The sequence below is a fragment of the Capsella rubella genome, unplaced genomic scaffold (assembly GCF_000375325.1).
Source record: "Capsella rubella cultivar Monte Gargano unplaced genomic scaffold, Caprub1_0 scaffold_2, whole genome shotgun sequence".
In the NCBI taxonomy this organism is placed as follows: Eukaryota; Viridiplantae; Streptophyta; class Magnoliopsida; order Brassicales; family Brassicaceae; genus Capsella; species Capsella rubella.
Genome location: NW_006238922.1, coordinates 7,866,714 through 7,883,880, shown reverse-complemented (window position 1 = coordinate 7,883,880; position 17,167 = coordinate 7,866,714). Strand labels below are relative to the sequence as shown.

At 33.8% G+C, this 17,167-nt stretch overlaps 5 protein-coding genes across 5 annotated transcripts; 1 reads left to right on the top strand and 4 right to left on the bottom strand.

Moving 5' to 3' along the window:
- Positions 1 to 2,732: 2,732 nt before the first annotated feature.
- Positions 2,733 to 3,501, bottom strand: LOC17894672. The gene is made up of 3 exons (XM_006301302.1): positions 3,463 to 3,501; positions 3,253 to 3,358; positions 2,733 to 2,872 (listed from the first exon to the last, which is right to left on the bottom strand). The coding sequence occupies exons 1-3, from the start codon at positions 3,499 to 3,501 to the stop codon at positions 2,733 to 2,735; spliced, it is 285 nt and encodes a 94-aa protein (XP_006301364.1).
- Positions 3,502 to 5,444: 1,943 nt separating this feature from the next.
- LOC17894103 (transcription factor MYB114) lies at positions 5,445 to 6,348 on the bottom strand. Its single transcript, XM_006302704.2, has 3 exons — positions 6,228 to 6,348; positions 5,976 to 6,105; positions 5,445 to 5,895 (listed from the first exon to the last, which is right to left on the bottom strand). Exons 1-3 carry the CDS (start codon positions 6,346 to 6,348, stop codon positions 5,445 to 5,447), a joined length of 702 nt encoding a protein of 233 aa, XP_006302766.1.
- Positions 6,349 to 7,295: 947 nt separating this feature from the next.
- LOC17895366 (protein C2-DOMAIN ABA-RELATED 2) lies at positions 7,296 to 9,395 on the top strand. Its single transcript, XM_006300836.2, has 3 exons — positions 7,296 to 7,464; positions 8,902 to 8,997; positions 9,099 to 9,395. The coding sequence occupies exons 1-3, from the start codon at positions 7,354 to 7,356 to the stop codon at positions 9,393 to 9,395; spliced, it is 504 nt and encodes a 167-aa protein (XP_006300898.1). The 5' UTR covers positions 7,296 to 7,353.
- An 814-nt stretch (positions 9,396 to 10,209) lies between these two features.
- On the bottom strand, positions 10,210 to 11,718 carry LOC17894167 (NAC domain-containing protein 30). The gene is made up of 3 exons (XM_023788506.1): positions 11,502 to 11,718; positions 11,133 to 11,407; positions 10,210 to 10,860 (listed from the first exon to the last, which is right to left on the bottom strand). The coding sequence occupies exons 1-3, from the start codon at positions 11,716 to 11,718 to the stop codon at positions 10,210 to 10,212; spliced, it is 1,143 nt and encodes a 380-aa protein (XP_023644274.1).
- Positions 11,719 to 14,370: 2,652 nt separating this feature from the next.
- Positions 14,371 to 16,150, bottom strand: LOC17896231 (DELLA protein RGL1). The gene has a single exon (XM_006302099.2). The coding sequence runs from the start codon at positions 16,011 to 16,013 to the stop codon at positions 14,496 to 14,498; it is 1,518 nt and encodes a 505-aa protein (XP_006302161.1). The 5' UTR covers positions 16,014 to 16,150; the 3' UTR covers positions 14,371 to 14,495.
- Positions 16,151 to 17,167: the final 1,017 nt, after the last annotated feature.

The following is a 17,167-nucleotide window of genomic DNA, read 5'->3' as shown; positions in this document are numbered from 1 at the left end:
CAGTGCATGTTATATTTGAACGGTTCTCAACTACATGTTCGAGAGTTACAAGATGCTTGAGGGCCTATTGGCATTTTACATGAATGCATAAAGGAATATAAAAATATCTAATGTTTGGCTATGAAACCAAGTTGTATTAGCATATGGGTGGGATAGATCCTCTTTACTTGATCTTTTCGTACTTAATTAGGCTTTTGTGTGTGTGTGTAGGGTTCGAGCTAAGTGCTTAGTGTACAAAAGATGGTAGAGGCCATCGAGTATTTCAAATTTGGAGATTGTCTTGGCATTATTATTCTAACAATTTATTCATGAATTGAATTGTATAAGTTATATTGTCTCATTTTTGGATTGAATAAGTTGTCTTATGTAATAACGTAACTTATAATTAAAAAAAAGTTGGGTTAAATAACACATGGGATATATAACTTAGAACTTGGTTGTTTCATTTATTAACCAGACCCTATAAGTGCCCTGTGCCCCTTCCGTCTCAATTTAAGGAATGTTTGTTTTTGGTAAGATCAATTTAAGGAATGTTTTAGCCCCCAAAAATTTGTCTCATTTTAAATGATGTTTTCAACTTTCTATGCAAAAATTAAATGTGTTTAATATTTTTTGACCAATCATATTTAATATTTTACTTCTTATTTTCTTATTGGTTGAATTCATTTCAATTAATAATATTTTTATAGAAACAAAAGAAATTATATGTTTTCTTAATATGTGAAACAACCTTTAACATCACTTAAAATGAAACTGAAGGAGTATAATACTTGCAACCTCAACCTTTTTTTTTTTTTTTGATAACTCAGGAGTGATCCCAAAGGCTTTCTAGGCCCAAGGACTAATCTCCTGGAGCCGGGGGAAACCATGTTAAATCTCGAACTCCCGTGGCCAATGCTACTCGAACCCAAGTGGCGGGACTTACCTCCCTTTACACTGGACCAAGGCGACTTGGTTATTGCAACCTCAACCTTAAGATACACGTTCACGAACATTTCAAGATATCTATGACAAAGCATTTTTTGCTGAGATAACTTTAGGGTTCATTGTTTTTTTCTTTTTTTTTGTCTCCACGAAATACGAAACTAAATACGTGCAAGACTACTGCCTTAATTGTTCAATCACTTTTATCTTGTAAAGACTTAATTATAAACAACTTAAAAAAAGAAAAAAAAGTATTCAAAACCTTTTTAAGAAAACAAATTATTCCCAAATTCACCATCGCTAAAAGCCCTCACAACTTGGAATGTTTGCGCATGAATTATGTTGTAAGAGAATTTGTCAATATTTTCAATATCTTTATTTTTATCTCTTGCATTCTTTGACAAATAAAATATGGTATTTAAGAAAATAGAGAATCATTTTGTTGTCTAGCAAACAAGAGATTACTTTCAACCATTTTTGAAAATCATACTTTTTCCAACTTAACTAATTATGGGATGGGTGATTTTTCAGTTTCCACCGTAACATTTTTTCTTACTATACTATTTTTTCTATTATATATAAAAAAATTGTTTCCAATATTATCTTAGACTTTTATACTTTTTATTGTATTTAGCGCATTTCATATTGATTTATCTTTCCAAAAAGGAACGTGTTACTTTTTTTATATAATTGTTTTTTACATATAAGTATATAACATTCTCAAACTATTTTCTAATAAGAACTTGAACAATTATCATTTACGTAAGTACAACTTAATTTATTTTCTGCCTTCACCTGACCTAAGTTTTACAACCGTTTGCACAGTAATTTACTGTTTTCGATATTGAAAGAGCAAATCTAAAAATCTAAAATCTTCATAGATTTTGAAATATATATGACCAACGACTTTTAGACGATGTATATATCCACGGATCCACCATTCTCCATGCTTCTAAAAGCCACCAAACCTTCCTCGTCCAAATTTTCAGTTGTTATATTTTTCTTTTCTGACTTTATTGACACATACATGTGCACCAATGATATTAGATCTTGCTTAGAAAAAGATATAATATATTCTATTTACCATTCGTCTGGTTGAAAAATACATGATATCCGTAACAGTTGGGTACGGATATCAAACTACTTCTTGAGTACGTTACTTCTTGAAAAATTTCATAATATCTGTAAAAATACATGATATTCATACCCTACTTCTTGGGTACATTTTAATATAACTCAAAATTGTGCGTCAAACTAATTTTATTTGCTACTCCTTCGGTAACGTTTTAATATACATATGTATAATCATCAAATTATCGTATCATAATCATCAAATTACTATAACCATATGTATAATCATAATCGTTAAATCGATTAGTAATCGTGTATAACCGTAATTAATTTAATTGTTTATACAACGGCTAAATTTATAAACAAAATAAAAAATATAACCGTAACCGTACTCATGCCTGCCTTCACACTCTAAAACATCATAACTGAAAATTAGGGTTAGTGGTTCGTCGATAATACCAGATATTACTATGGCTTGGTTTACCTGGTTTGCCGTATGAGACATATCGATCGGTTTAACATACGGACAATTAAAAAGACAATAGAACAAAACCAGCACCATCACTTCTACTTTTTTTGTCTTTGTAGTTGTACTTATGTGAGGAAGTAAAGTAATAAAAATATATTTAACATATTATGATAAATATATCTGGATCACGAAGCAGATTATTTTGACGAAAGAACGTAAACATAAACAGTTTATGTTCTTTTAAATTCAGTAAACATAAACAAAACGTTTAGTCGTCTGATGAACCGGAGGAGATTATGTTCTGGATCATCTTGTTTGTCTCTTCTTCCGACATTGGCTTATTTTTCGTATGCTTCTGCTCGTACGTCTCAAAGAACTCCTTGTTCTCTTTTGCCAACTCCTTCCAGACTATTTTTATTTCATTGATCGTGAGCATAACATAGGGGAAAAAAACACAATAATTAACCACGAGTCTGTGGGAAAAAAAACTAATTAAATAACACAATAAGGATTAAATTTCATCATTAGCTGGTGAAAGTATCGAATTAAATAAAGGGGACATATTGACCAAAAATAAAATAAAAATAAAAAAAATAAAGGGGACATATTATATTTATATATATATATATAATGTATATAAAAAGTAGTATAAATACAAACATGTTGAAAATTAAGACAACTTCTGATATTTATATAAATATCTTATTATATAACAATGTCCATGGCCAATTTAAGGAGAATAATGCATCAAAATGTATAGAAAAAGGAGATCGAAGAGAGTTCCGAACCAGTGGACGTGATGATGGGATTGATGTTAGCATTCTTAGAGAGAGCTTCCATGCATTCCTCTTTGTTCATGTTGAAGACCAAACATGTCTCTATCATGTGTTGCACCTGTACATACACATGACACAATACGATTAATCACTTTTATATTAAAATATAAGGAAAACGAAACATATACTTGTAATGTTCAGATGGATTCTATGATTTATTACCATGTGAATAAATGCAGCGGGAGAAGAACAGTCACACATTTTTATAAATAACTGAATTGGACCTTAAAATAAACCCTTTACATTCAAATTAAGAGGCTCAACGATCATTTATACAACAGCTCGTAGGTAGAAGAACATAAACAGTAATGTAACCACATGTGGCCACAAGTCTCACACGTAGAGGATTGATTATAATTGGACGAGAAAGGATTAGAAAAGATTGGTAAAAATGGCACTCATTTCTAGCTCTCTTCACGCTTTGTTTGTTTCCATTTCAAATATCTCACGCTTTGTTTGCTTCGTTTGAAGCAATATTGGGCCCTCTCTCTTACTCCTCTCGACTTCTGATCCTTTTGTTATGTTTTAGATTCCATCACAAAGTCAAGTCAAGTTCCGAAGAAAGAATATTTTGGCGATGAACATGTTAATGCAAAGACAACTTTTGTTAGGTGTTTTTGCATTTTTAGAAGAAAGTTAGAAAATGAAAATAACAAAAAGTAAAGTGTCCTAAAATGTTAGAGAGATTCTACCTAGAGACACGTTAGAGAGATTCTACCTAGAGACAAAAAGTAAAGTGTCCTAACAATTTAATTGGTAAGAACCTTGAAAAGTAACATGGCTAGGTAAAAAAAAAGTTATAATTTATAAAGTCTAAATAATTATATTTACTTTTTAGTATTAACCACTTGTGATGCCTCGTACATTGAAAATTCCATAAACCAAATAATAGCAAAACTCATACTGTACAATAACCTATGACTATTTTGGCAGTTTGCTCCTTCACTGTCTTTTCTATTGTTGTCGAATATCGAATAAAAATCTTTTGTCAGCGTTAATACATTTTATTTTTTCTTCCAGCCTATGACTACTTGGTGCTCTTAACTTATTATTTTAATTGTGGTCCTTCACAATTGCCATTTTCCAACATGTACACTAGCAGGGCCTCACGAGTCTTGAGGTTTTGTAGAAAGCGGAGATTATGACCCAACTCTTTTTTCATGTAATAATTCCAAAATCTTACATTGTTGAGAAATCCCCAAAAGATTTGTAATCCAGTAGCTTGCTCTCGAAATTCTTACCATCATAAGTTTCGTGCCTTTAGTCTTAATTTGCTTCATTTCAAGGGATATGAAAGACCGAGGAAGATACAAAGAGACCGATTGATTTTGGTTTTGTCTTTAGGAAGTATGGAGTTGTAGGCTAAGGCTTAGTATACTATATTTCTATAATCCCTTAGTAACTGCATCAACTTAACCTAATGTGGTTTACCTTGGTATGTAGAATTTGATTAACGCATCAACTTAACCTAATGTGCATACTACCACAATCGAATGACATATCGATGTAGCACTTTAGATCAAATTCATGACCGATCATAAATTTTACTACCTACTAAGAAATGGATAAGTGAAAATAGAATATACAAATATTTAAGCTCCGATGGATTCAAACATGTTTTTTCTAATGAGCTCCGATGGATGCAATAATCGAAATATTTTTTTGGTTCTGCATGAGCTCAAAAGCTCTTGTTTAACCCAAGTAGTGTGGCCTAGAAAAGATATATTTATATTGTCGGTCGTTAAGTGAGATTTGATATGAAATGTTGAGAAAACCATCGTCACCTAGTAAAAGCAATGTAGATTACTCGTTTTAATATCTTTTTAATAAAGAAATTTAACAAATTTTGGTATTTTCTTTTATTTTTGTTTACAAAAACTTTTTGGACAATAAACATGAAATTTTTTATCTCCCATGTTTCAATAAAAATATATGGAGGTTTCGTTTACTTAAAGACCGAACAATAGGCCAAAGTGAGCTATGCCTCTATATTCCTTAAAAAACCCTTTTTATCTATGAATTTGAAATTCTTTACTGATTTTATTTTCTTTTATTGTTGTGTTTAAATGGCTTATCAAAGTGATCTCGTGGATTGATTACGAGCCAAAAGCTCGGAAACAAAAAGGCTCAACGTAGTAACCTTTTCAATCTCCCTCATTAAACAGAATCCAAAGTTTCTGAACGTCAAACAATGAAGACATTGACTCCATCGAAGTAATATCTGCCTCGTCATCTGTAATAGCTACTGGACCATCTGTGTATGCCTCTTGGTTCTGTTCTAGCAAACTCTTCCACCACATGCTCTCTCCATCTATTTGACTGTTCAAAAGTTGAGATTGCTCCTCATCATTGTTGCTTACTTGGAAAAGGCCAACTTCTGTTTGCCCGTTGAGTTGGCTGCGGCCATTGTATGATTGAGTTTGATGCTTTGTGACGCTTAGCTCTTGAGCTTGTGAGGCAGCTGAACAAGCAACATCTCTCTTTCTCGTTTTGCTGGTAAAACGTGGTTCTTGCTTCTTACCAAGATGAGTTTTCCAGTAATTCTTGACATCATTCGCGGTTCGACCAGGTAATCTACCAGCAATCAAAGACCACCTATGAATGCATTTGAACAAATCTTAATGACTTACGTTCTCTAAATATTTTTGATGTCTTCCGGAAATTTATATATGAACCTGTTTCTTAGAAGCTTATGAAGGCGAAGGAGAAGATCAACTTCATCAGAACCAAATTCTCCTCTTTTGATATTGGGATTCAAGTAGTTCAACCATCTTTCTCTACAGCTCTTACAGCTACGGTTTAGCCCTACATAACCAACAATTGAGATTATACCTTAAAGCATGTAAAATTGATTGTGTACCATTTGTAAATTAATTCTAAAACTTTTAGTTCAATAAGAATATAAATGGTTGGTTATATGGATATACCAGCTCTTAAAGGAACTTTGTGCCATTTGCCTTCTCCATACTTATCAATACATTGCCTCAAGAGACTATCTTCTACAGCAGTCCATGCAGCTTTTCTTAACCCTTCGGATGAACCTTCCATGAACCAACGGTCGAGTTAAAATTATATCTATCCAAATTTCGTAAGAAGTAATGTAGATGTATTGTGGCTTCACAAATCCGAGGATGACTTATAGAGAGTGTGAGGGGCTAGCTAGCTAAGATAAGTGACGTGCGTGCTTGATATCCACATTTCATATGCTTTTATCTTGTTCGGATGATTAAGACTGGAAAATATCTTACTAGTTTATAGCGTTTATGTTCTTCTTTGTACAACTTCTTAACATTTTCTAAGAAATTTGAATCTGTATAACAAGTAAACAATATGCACAAGCGAACAATATTTCATTACTTTGGTAACGTATTTGAATTGTTTAACAAGTAAAAAATTGTTTAAACTACTCTTTTCCCCCTCTTTTAGCAATGTATTTGAATTCATTACTGTAAATCATTAGTGCAACAATATTAGATTTAAATTAAAAAAGTAAGTAATATTATTCGATGTTAATTAATATTTAAAACCCATATTTGTATAACATACGATTTACTTCAATTACAAAAAAAAATAACAGAAATTTCTTATTTTAACACTATTCATTCTAAATGTTTGAATGAAATAATATTTTACGTTGATGATAAGATTACCTTAGTTCTATTATGATTTTGTTAATTTATTCCTATTATTATGGTTTATGAACTGATGACGCGTTTTAAGCACAGACCTTAGTCAATGTAGGAAAATAGATGGAAATGATTTCTATGGTATTGACTTTGGCAAATTTTTAAGTTTTTTTAGGCTTTTATTTCGGACCATTTAAGGAAATAAATATATCTAGAAATGGAAATTTTAGATATATTTTTCTTAAAACACGACACTTCTCTTTGGTTTTGACTGAATTTTAGTAGGTCCTTATAATAGGCCAACCACTTCATAGGTCGCTTCACCCCACAAAAATTTTAATACACACCAAAAAAAAAATTGATATAAATTTTTTGCATTTGAAGAGACAAGGCCAAAAGCTTTCTTCGATCTAAAGAAGGAGAAGAGATGGAGAATCTATTAGGTCTTCTAAGACTTCATGTGATTAGAGGTGTGAATCTCGCCATTAGAGATTCTCAAAGCAGTGATCCTTACGTCATTGTCCGAATGGGTAAACAGGTAACCTAATTTTTCATTTGATCACTTAATAATCTAGCCATCATTGTTCGTATGGTTTTGGAACTAATGGATCTGGTTTTATATGCTTCCCAGAGATTCTGATGTCATTACTTAATGAAGAAACTATAATACTATTTTCCATAGATCTAAATAAACTTTACAATACATTTTTCTTTTTCAAATATTGTCATTACCAAGGCCTCACTTATTTATGTGCAGGGGCGGATCTAGAAAATTTATTGAATGGGGGCAAAAATATAGTAAAAAAACTATCAAATACTAAATTATAAAAACAAAAAAAATATCATACAAAACTAAAATAAATTTAACTCCTAGAATGATACCAAAATTGTGATCCTTGCTTGTATCGTCTATCACCCATCCGTTGAATGGTTGTGAAAAACAAAATAACATGTTATTAATTAAAAATTTTAAATTTATAGACTTATAGTTTAAAATTTATGAATTTTATATTTATTGAATTATGTAACAAAATTCCATAAAAGCATAACCATAGAATAAAAATATAAACAATTATCACTGTAAAAACTAATATAGTCATGTATAACATAAAAACCTATATAATGTTTCTAGGAAACATAATTATAAGCTTGAACTGATTAAATAAAATTAACTGACTAAAAAATAATACTTATAAAATAGAAACAATTGTATAAAAAGCAGGAAAATAAACTCACCAATTGATAGTTGTTGATTTGTTGTCACGCAAACAAAGAAACCAGAGGACTAAAAAGAAGAGAATAACAAAAAATTAGGTCTAAGTTAGTAGGTCTTTAATTTATATATTAATGTTTTTTGATACATGAATTGATATTGGTTTTCCAAGAAATAAAAAGAAAAGTAGTTTTTTGTATTATTTTAGTGGGGACATATTTTGTTTTTTTTATATTTTTTTAATAATTTTCCAAGAAATAATTTTTTTTAACAATTTCCTTCGCTGTGGGTCCGCCCCTGTTTATGTGTTGAAATGAAACAAAAACAAACTTTTCAAATGTGACTTATTTATTTGTTAAAATGAAACAAAAACAAACTTTCAAATGTGAAGTACTGATTTTTTTATTTTTTTTACAATTAGTGCATCATTTAAATAAAAATTAACAGAAAAAATGTAAAATAAACTTAACGCCTAGAATGAAACCTAAATTGTAATCCTTGCTTGTTAGTCTATCACCCATCCGTTGAATGGTTGTGAGCTCATTTCGGACCTCTCGATCAATCAACCGAATCAAGTGGGCTGTAGTTTGCGGTGTTTCACCATGTGAAGTACTGATTTTTTCAATATCACTTTAAGAAGGCCAATGAGAATTTTCCAAGGATTTGATAATCAAATTAAATTAGTACAAGTTTTTTATTTTGTTTATGTATATCTTATTTATATTAAGGATTATGTTTTTGTCCTCTTCTTTGTGGACGCAGAAGCTACGAACCCGTGTGATGAAAAAGATTTTAAATCCAGAATGGAATGAAGACTTGACACTTTCTATTAGTGATCCAACTCTTCCTGTCAAGATCGTAAGTGATTCCTATATGACAACTACTCTATCTTTTCTCAGTTTAAACAAAAATAAAACACTATAAACACTATTCAAGATCATATTGAATGCTTGATGCAGATGGTGTACGATAGGGACTGGTTCTCTAGGGATGATAAGATGGGAGATGCGGTGTTCTACATTGATCCGTTCCTTGAAGCCATCAGAATCCAAAACGAACTTGGAGGACTACCGGATGGGACTGTGATAATGAAGATTCAGGCAAGTAGACAGAACTGCTTGTCAGAAGAGAGCAAGATTTTGTGGAACAAAGGAAAGATTGTCCAAAATATGTTTCTTAGGCTTCAGAACGTTGAGCGAGGGGAGGTCCAGTTGCAGCTTGAATGGATTGATGTCTCGGGCGCTATGTGTATATAGAAGGATTTTGCTTTTTAGATCCATTTTATACAATTGCCTTATCCACAGAGACTATTCTTTAATTTATTTACTATGCATTTTTTTTAATGAAATTTTACTTAGTAATCATTTTGTTTTTATGGTTACCAAAATGGAGCACTTCAATCACAATGATAAGTTCTTCTTGTGTTTAATATAACTTGCATAAAGCTTAACTACCTCAAGAAATGGTTTAAGTTCATTAAGACTGAAGGTGGTTGGTAAAAACAAACTTGGTGGTTGTAAAATATAAGAAGAGGCTTGCAAGCCAAAAGCGCTTGTCGAGGTTATAGTCTAAATGTGATAGTATCACTTTACTTTAACCAAAGATGTTGATGTGATGAATGAGTTGTTGCCTTCCGAGAAGGGTTTCAATTAACGCAAGATGTGTTCTTCGTCCTTAGTTTATTACAAACTTATAACAACATAGTTGGTTCGTTAGAGATCTCACAGTTTATTCGATGGCTATTAACAACTAATAAGTAACATAGTTTAATTTTGATCGATGGCTATTAACAACATAATAATTAATAAGTAACATTCTCTAGATTTATATCTTTTCTTAGAAATCTCTAGATTCTCTCTCGTTTACATGGCATAGTTTTTTTCTTAATTATATGGATTTATAAATCAGTACTATTATTTTCTATACGGAGTCAAAAAAAAAATTTTTGAGCAATTCACAGATACTCTTCTTATTATTTCGACAACATTCTTTTAAAAATTCTAAAAAAGGTTTTTTTAACTAAACAAGCCTAAACGACACAAAACCTATAAAGAGACTACATCTAGCAAGTTATTTTCTTCCATTCGGAGGTCCACACACATCGTGGCCTTTCTTTACATCGTTCCATAATCCATCAATGTCAAAGAACTCGCCATTAAATATATCCGACCAGTCTTGGTCCGTCATCAATATGTCCGATCTTGAATCTTGACCTTGGTCATGAGTGAGACTTGGTGTAATTTGCTGTTGTTGCTGCTGCTGAGTAGCGACACTATGTTCTTCCTCATTATTGAATAACTCATCTATGTTAAAGAACCTGTCATCCTTAGACATATCAAACAAGTCTTCTTGAATGTTGTAGCCGTTGCTCCTGCTGGTCATCACCATATGGGATCTTGAATCTTGACCATGCGTAGGACGAGGAGGAGGAACACTCAGCTGTTGTTGTTGCTGATGTTGAGTAGCAACACCATTCTCTTGCGTATGAGGAGGAGGAGGAAGACTCAGCTGTTGTTGTTGAGTAGCGATACCATTCTCTTTCTCTGGCGTTGTCATCATGAGATACTGCTCATACGTAAATTCATAAGGCTGCCTTTGATGAGGTTGTTGATACTGCGGCTGAGAAGAGTCTACCGGGACTTGCCAAAACTGCTGATGTTGATACGCCAAATCATGAGACTGCGGTTGGGAAGAGTCTACCGGGCCTTGCCATTGATGCGGCTGTTGATAGGCCCAATAACGAGCCTGCGGTTGATAAGAACCCAGTGGGGCTTGCGGAAACTGCTGCTCAACCTTCTTCTTCTTCGGTACTTTCTTCTTCTTCTCATTCTCTTCTTCCTCTGTTTTCTTCTTCTTTGTTGCAAATGTACTCTTATATATCTTGCACAAAGCATAGTCCTATACAAACAAAACCAAAACAAAAACTCGCTAATCACAACAATATTACAAATAAAAAAACATAATAACTTGGGAACCAAGAAACACATACATACCTTTGCGTCATCAGACTCATCACGATCAACCCAATACTCATGCATTAACCAATCAGTTTTTACACCCTTTGGTTGTTTCCCCACGTAATACGATAGCGCGGTGTCGTGGCCAATAATGTTGCCTTGTCCATCAAGAACGTCTTTGGTAGCAACTGTTGCGTGCCAGTATCCTCCATTGTCTCCACGTTTCTGATTAATTCCACCTTTACCTTTCTTCTTCTTGTTCCTCTCCGATATAAAGAACCATTCTGTATCATTACCCTTCTCGTATTCCACTATTTCATATAAAAAAACATATAAAGATAAGGAAACCCTAATTAAAGAACGTAAAGAAATAAAGAAAACAATAATATCTATATGGAGACAAACCTGAGAGCTGTTCTGGATTAGACTCGTAGATGTTCGCTTGATGAATAAAAAACTTGAGCAATGAGTTATTGTTCTCTCCAAAGTAGTGTTCCCGTCCAAGTAGTGTTTCAATGAGGTTCTTGTCGTTAGGTGCATACTTATAGCCTGGAGGAAAGGAAGGTCTCGTCGACGGTGGTTGTGTTTGTGGTGCCGGCGAGGATCTTTCAGGCATCGACATCGAGTAAGTTTGGAAAGTTGACAATGAGAGATGGAAAGTAAATTGTAACTAAGAGATTCAACGTAGGTAATAATGTATTTATAAGGGTGTAATAAGATACGGATTTTTAGGTTTATCAAATCTTGGTAGAATAGATATATTGATTAGATTTAGTCATTTGAATAGGTTTCGAAATATTTAGGTATTATCTCTGTTGATAAAAAAATAATCATCGTCCGATGCATGTTAACATTTTGTTATTTTGCAACCGATAATTTCATTGCCTATTGGAATTTGGAAACCTTAACTTATTAATATTTTATTTTCATATTTAGGAAAAACAATAATTCCCTATTGGAATGGATAAAGCTTTGTCATTACTTATAGACTAAGTATATTTCTCTTTAACACAAATTAGTAACAAACGTCGATTACAAATGTTAAGTAATTATGCTTTAGAAAATTAGTTCTTCATGTTAAATACCGAAATTTGAAATAATTGTTAATTACAAAGTCCTAGAACAATTTTTGGGTTCACCCCTAGGGGTGAACCCAAGCATTCACCCCCTCTAAGCTAACCAATCAAAATTAGCCATGTCATCTAATTAAATGAATTAAAATAATTTATCTTATTAATTGATTTTACTAGTTGTATTTTTATTGAGTATTTTAACGTTTAAAATATAGTGACAAAAAAACAAATATAAAGGCTTTGAACTTATTATGTAATCAAAAAAAAAATGTTGGCATGTTTTCAAGCTTTCATAAAAAAAAAAAAAGAAGATTTTTCTGTTGGAAAAAAAATTGTAAACAAAAATAAGATATTAATTACAAATAACCTTCAGGATTATGCAATCTTCCCTGGCACTGTGTAAACAACATGAATTTATCGTTTCCTTTAATAGAAACATAAATTGGACCAGCTTTTATTGGTTTTAGTCCAACTAAAAGAGATAAGGTTTACTTAAAGAATTGGGCCATTGAAATATATAATTGAGGCCCATATTCAACAATGTTAATTTGTTGTATTTACAATTACATTTTATACAAACACAAACAATGGGTTAAAAAAAGCTTCGTGCGTACGTGTGGTTTAGTCGATTATTGAGAAATATAGTTTCATCTCTCCGACTCTACGTTGACTTGCTAACGTTTACTTGACGGATACGGATACCATTGTCAAACTACTTATGGATCAAACTGAATATTTAAATAAACTTAAATCAGTTAATATTAATATTTTTGAAATTCTCCCTAATATAAATTAGTTTTAAACAAAAAATTAATAAATTTTATGTATCTTTGCGGGTTAAAAAGGTTATGGTCTTGTAGACCTATGATTCTTTTTTTTTAATTAAACCCCTTTAATGGGCTGGACCCTTAAAGGGCCGGTTTCGGATTACAAAAAACGAACAATGGTTACCCAAGAAGGAAATCGGAAAACTCGCCGGAAAAAGGACAATGGATCGGATCTTGCTGTATAACCGGAGGCAGAGAATCAGGGCACTAGCACCGGCGAATTCGAGGAGCACGGCGTTGCGGCAAGGTCGGGGGGATGAGGTACTCCGATGAGAGAATCCAAAACCCACCATTGAAACCAAATCGCCGACACACCAACCTGCTACACTCCTCCCGGAATACCCAACTTTCCGACAACCGGTTCCGAGAAGTCGGATCCCATGCGTAGCAATCCAACAACCGGGAATCTATCCCCGCCGACCAAACTAGAAGCCTCGACGTCCTCTGAGCCAAATCATTCCAAACCGGACCGGTGGAAACCACTAACGACGGATTTGGCAGATGCTTGGCTCAAACAAACAAACCAGAACCAAAACCCGAAGGGGCAAATAAAGGATCCGAAAAAAACCTACCGTGAACCACCGTGTCTGAACAACGAACTCACCGATTCTTCACTAACTTCCGCCGTAGCCACAACAACCAAAGGGACGGTTGAGCCAAGAGAGTCTCCGATACAACCGCCAGCGTCTTCAACCAGGGTCATGCGCAGCGGAACTCTCCGCCTTCCGATTGGAGCCGCCGCTACGTCAGTGAAAAAGACACCACACCACCGCCATCGGAGGAAAGAATCGCCCATCACCAAAGCTCATTTGTGCAATCACCCACCATCACTAAGCTCTACCAGAAAGAAAGACAGGGGGAGGGAGAAGCCACACACGCACCGGCGAATCCGGCGAAGGTGCTTCCCCCTCGAGCAGGTTGACGGCTAGGGTTGAGAAGAGAGAGGAGAGAGCGATTTTGTTTTTGGGCCTCTCAAAGGCCAATTTTTTTCCAGACCTATGATTCTTTATATGTTAAAATATTGATTATGGTCTTTATTTAAAACATTATATGTTATATAAATAATATTTTTAAATAGTTATATATATATATATATATATATATATAGATCATTATCCATATCGAAATATTCAAATTTTAACAAAAAAATCAAAATATCTGAATATTTACTATTCATATATAGATATTTTAGCCTCTATAAATATCCTAATTTTTTTTAGCGAAACGAGCCAATTTTGGACCCTCCCTTCAGTAAACTGTTATTTTATCAAAACCCAAACATGAAAAATAAAAAAATATATATCAAAAGCTAGTAATATGATTAAATCGATTGTATTGGTGGCTTTACCTCAAAGAGACTTTGTGCCAGGTCAAAATCTCGTGAACAAAAATTTAATATTCATAAAAAAATTTGGACAACGTGTGACATTGTTTCTTTTATAATCAGCAATGCAATAAAGTACATAACACAATGTCCACATTCCCATTATTTAATCATTTCACAATGACCACGCAGATGTTGCGATAAGTGGTCGAGTTTGCCATCCAAGCAACAAACAACCTTCATTCTCATCCACACTGTATCCATCAGCTCCAGCATGAAGTGCCAACAACATGCTTGCTTGCTTATACGCATTCGAACCGATATTAACCGGTTTAAATCCTCCCGAACCGAATCGGTTTCTCCACTGATTTAGCGTCTCGTGCCTTTCCACCCGGTCTTCCCCTTCACAAGCCACAAGGTTTAGTATCTGCCGTCCTAAGAACAACTCTGACATTACTCGGTCTTGGCTTGGCGAGCCTTCGAGCGAGTCGAATAAGCTTGAGTAGTAATGTAGAGACTCCGTGAACCGGTCGAGGAAAACCGTACCGTTATGGTTCGCTTCTTGCTCGACTATAGTCATGATATCCGGTCGGATTGATCGTATCGTGGATAGAAACTTATCAATCGAACCGGGGTGGGCTAAGAGACGATGAAGATCGAAAACCGAATTAACCGCCACTGATTCTGAACCGGATCTAATGTCTAGCATTTCCGGTTTAAGATCGGACAAATTATTCAAAGCAATGCTCTTAAACTCGTAATTGACACCAATTGTACTGGCAAGCTGACCAAGTTTCCAACCAACTTCTTGAAGTTCGGTTAACGAATAACCGATACCGGTTAATCGAAAATCTGGTGGACCATTAGGACGAAGAGCAAGAGCTTGAATCAAAGCCGGCCATTGTAAACCATGGTTAAGTCCCAAATCAATAACATGAACCTTATCAGCCATAGCAAAAGCCTCAAGTATCGCTTGATTCGCCGTGAAGTGAGCGAACTTGAGATACGGACAAGACTCATAGAAGTGAATCTGTAATGTATCCGACAAAGCAACGTCATCATCACGAGGGTAAATCCGGTATATCCTCCTCGCGAGCCCTTCAGCGAAGTAAGTCGCGACCTTCCTCATAGCACCAGCTTGAGAAGACGCGAGTAACCCCACGTGCTTCACGAGCGCGTCGGCTAACTTCAGGTTGTTCTGTTGAACAGCTTCAGCACAAGCTAAAAGCGCGTGGACCAAACGCACTCCAGTTTCTTGAGAATCCAAAACCACCACAGAGCGCGTCGTGGACATCTCCGGTTCAACTCTCGTCCTCTTACTCCGACGGCTCACGTGCTCCTCACGTGGGTACACTGCAGAGCCAGCGATAGCTCTGAGATCGTACTCGGAGCCGGGTTTCTCCTGACTCCGGGTCGGGTCAAGATCCGAGAGCATGCTCTCAACCCAACCAGAGAGATCAGATGGGTTGTAATGAACAGTTTCATCACAAAGATTCGAGATTCCATCGCCAAGAACCATCTCTAACTGTTCAAGCTTGTGTGCCACGTCAGCCATGTCGGAAGAACGAACCTTGTAACCTAAAACAACCAAAAGCTCGTCAACTCCGGCAGCTTCTTCCTTAATCACCGTCGTCATTGGTGAACTCCCACCTTCTCCGGCGGATGATTCACGGTGGTTGAGCTCTCTCTTCATCAAAATTGACTTCTTGAATAATCTATAGCTAAAAAAGATCAAATCTTTAAAGTTCTTGTAAGCAGAGAAGAATGAGATAGAGAGAGAAGAGAGAGGAGATTAGGAACACGGGAGTGTCATAATAATTGAAGAAGAAGAAGAAAAATAGAATTCTATAATTTTTAAAAATAATGATATGTTCTTTTTTTATACAATATGATGTATGATTATTATTATTTTATAGAGATATAAAAAATGAAAAAAATATATTTTGGGTACCGAGCCAGCTTTTAATTGGAGAATATGAAAATTAGTACCGGCAAGTTCTTAAAAGCAAGAGCAGAGCCGTGGTACAACCGCAATCTAAAGCAATTTATAAAAGGAAATTTATTTACCTAATTTATTTTCTCTATTTATATAATATAAACTGTAATATATAATAGATTCCTTTCTCTTCTTTTTCTGCGAATAATAATATTTTTTTGTTTTTTAATTTTCGAAATATGCTTCTCGAGAAAATTCAGATTTTGATTGATGTAAAACCTGACATCATTATTTGAAACGAGATATTCTAAAATCTATAGAGTAAATCATTTTTTTTTTTTTGTGATTTTTGAAATTTCTCCATTATTATGGATGTGTAATCAAGTGAAATAACAGCTCTGATTTGGATGTTGGTATTGTAGAAAAATAATTTAGGTTAAAAAGTCCAATGTCTAAAGCCAACCACCACCACCCTATTTTTTTTCAACTACAAAGACATCCATTTCATTTTTATTTTTTGGGGTGATTAGGAGATTCACTATTTGTGTGTGTGTGTGTGTTATGTTATGATTATTTTTCTAATTTTTACCATCTTTATAACCAATAATAAAGAAAAGAATTCATTATTTTTCTATGTTAAAAATTAAATTAAATATCGAAGATCATATAACTTGTTCTCGTTTCTGGCAAGATAGATATATATACAGTTAGATTTATAATTTCGTAACTATTTAAAAAGATAAAAATTTTTGATAAAGATGAAAAAATTTTAAAACAAAAATCAGCTTTTATGTTATCGGATGTGGTAATAATAATATTATGAACTTATACACATTCTATATCATCACCATTTAATTAGTATAATGATGGTGGATATAATTGTTTGTTTTATACAAACGTTTAAAAGAGTC

Bases quoted from the DNA above. Each gene is read 5' to 3' on its own strand.
- LOC17894672 (XM_006301302.1), bottom strand. From the start codon at position 3,501: ATGTGTGACTGTTCTTCTCCCGCTGCATTTATTCACATG. The intron at 3,359-3,462 runs GTAATAAATCAT...GTGTATGTACAG, and splicing joins CCGCTGCATTTATTCACATG to GTGCAACACATGATAGAGAC. The intron at 2,873-3,252 runs GTTCGGAACTCT...AAATAAAAATAG, and splicing joins TCCCATCATCACGTCCACTG to TCTGGAAGGAGTTGGCAAAA.
- LOC17894103 (XM_006302704.2), bottom strand. From the start codon at position 6,348: ATGGAAGGTTCATCCGAAGGGTTAAGAAAAGCTGCATGGACTGCTGTA. The intron at 6,106-6,227 runs GTATATCCATAT...TTGGTTATGTAG, and splicing joins CAAAGTTCCTTTAAGAGCTG to GGCTAAACCGTAGCTGTAAG. The intron at 5,896-5,975 runs GTTCATATATAA...ATGCATTCATAG, and splicing joins CATAAGCTTCTAAGAAACAG to GTGGTCTTTGATTGCTGGTA.
- LOC17895366 (XM_006300836.2), top strand. From the start codon at position 7,354: ATGGAGAATCTATTAGGTCTTCTAAGACTTCATGTGATTAGAGGTGTG. The intron at 7,465-8,901 runs GTAACCTAATTT...TTGTGGACGCAG, and splicing joins TTGTCCGAATGGGTAAACAG to AAGCTACGAACCCGTGTGAT. The intron at 8,998-9,098 runs GTAAGTGATTCC...TGCTTGATGCAG, and splicing joins CAACTCTTCCTGTCAAGATC to ATGGTGTACGATAGGGACTG.
- LOC17894167 (XM_023788506.1), bottom strand. From the start codon at position 11,718: ATGTCGATGCCTGAAAGATCCTCGCCGGCACCACAAACACAACCACCG. The intron at 11,408-11,501 runs GTTTGTCTCCAT...TATATGAAATAG, and splicing joins TAATCCAGAACAGCTCTCAG to TGGAATACGAGAAGGGTAAT. The intron at 10,861-11,132 runs GTATGTATGTGT...GCCTATCAACAG, and splicing joins ATGAGTCTGATGACGCAAAG to CCGCATCAATGGCAAGGCCC.
- LOC17896231 (XM_006302099.2), bottom strand. From the start codon at position 16,013: ATGAAGAGAGAGCTCAACCACCGTGAATCATCCGCCGGAGAAGGTGGG.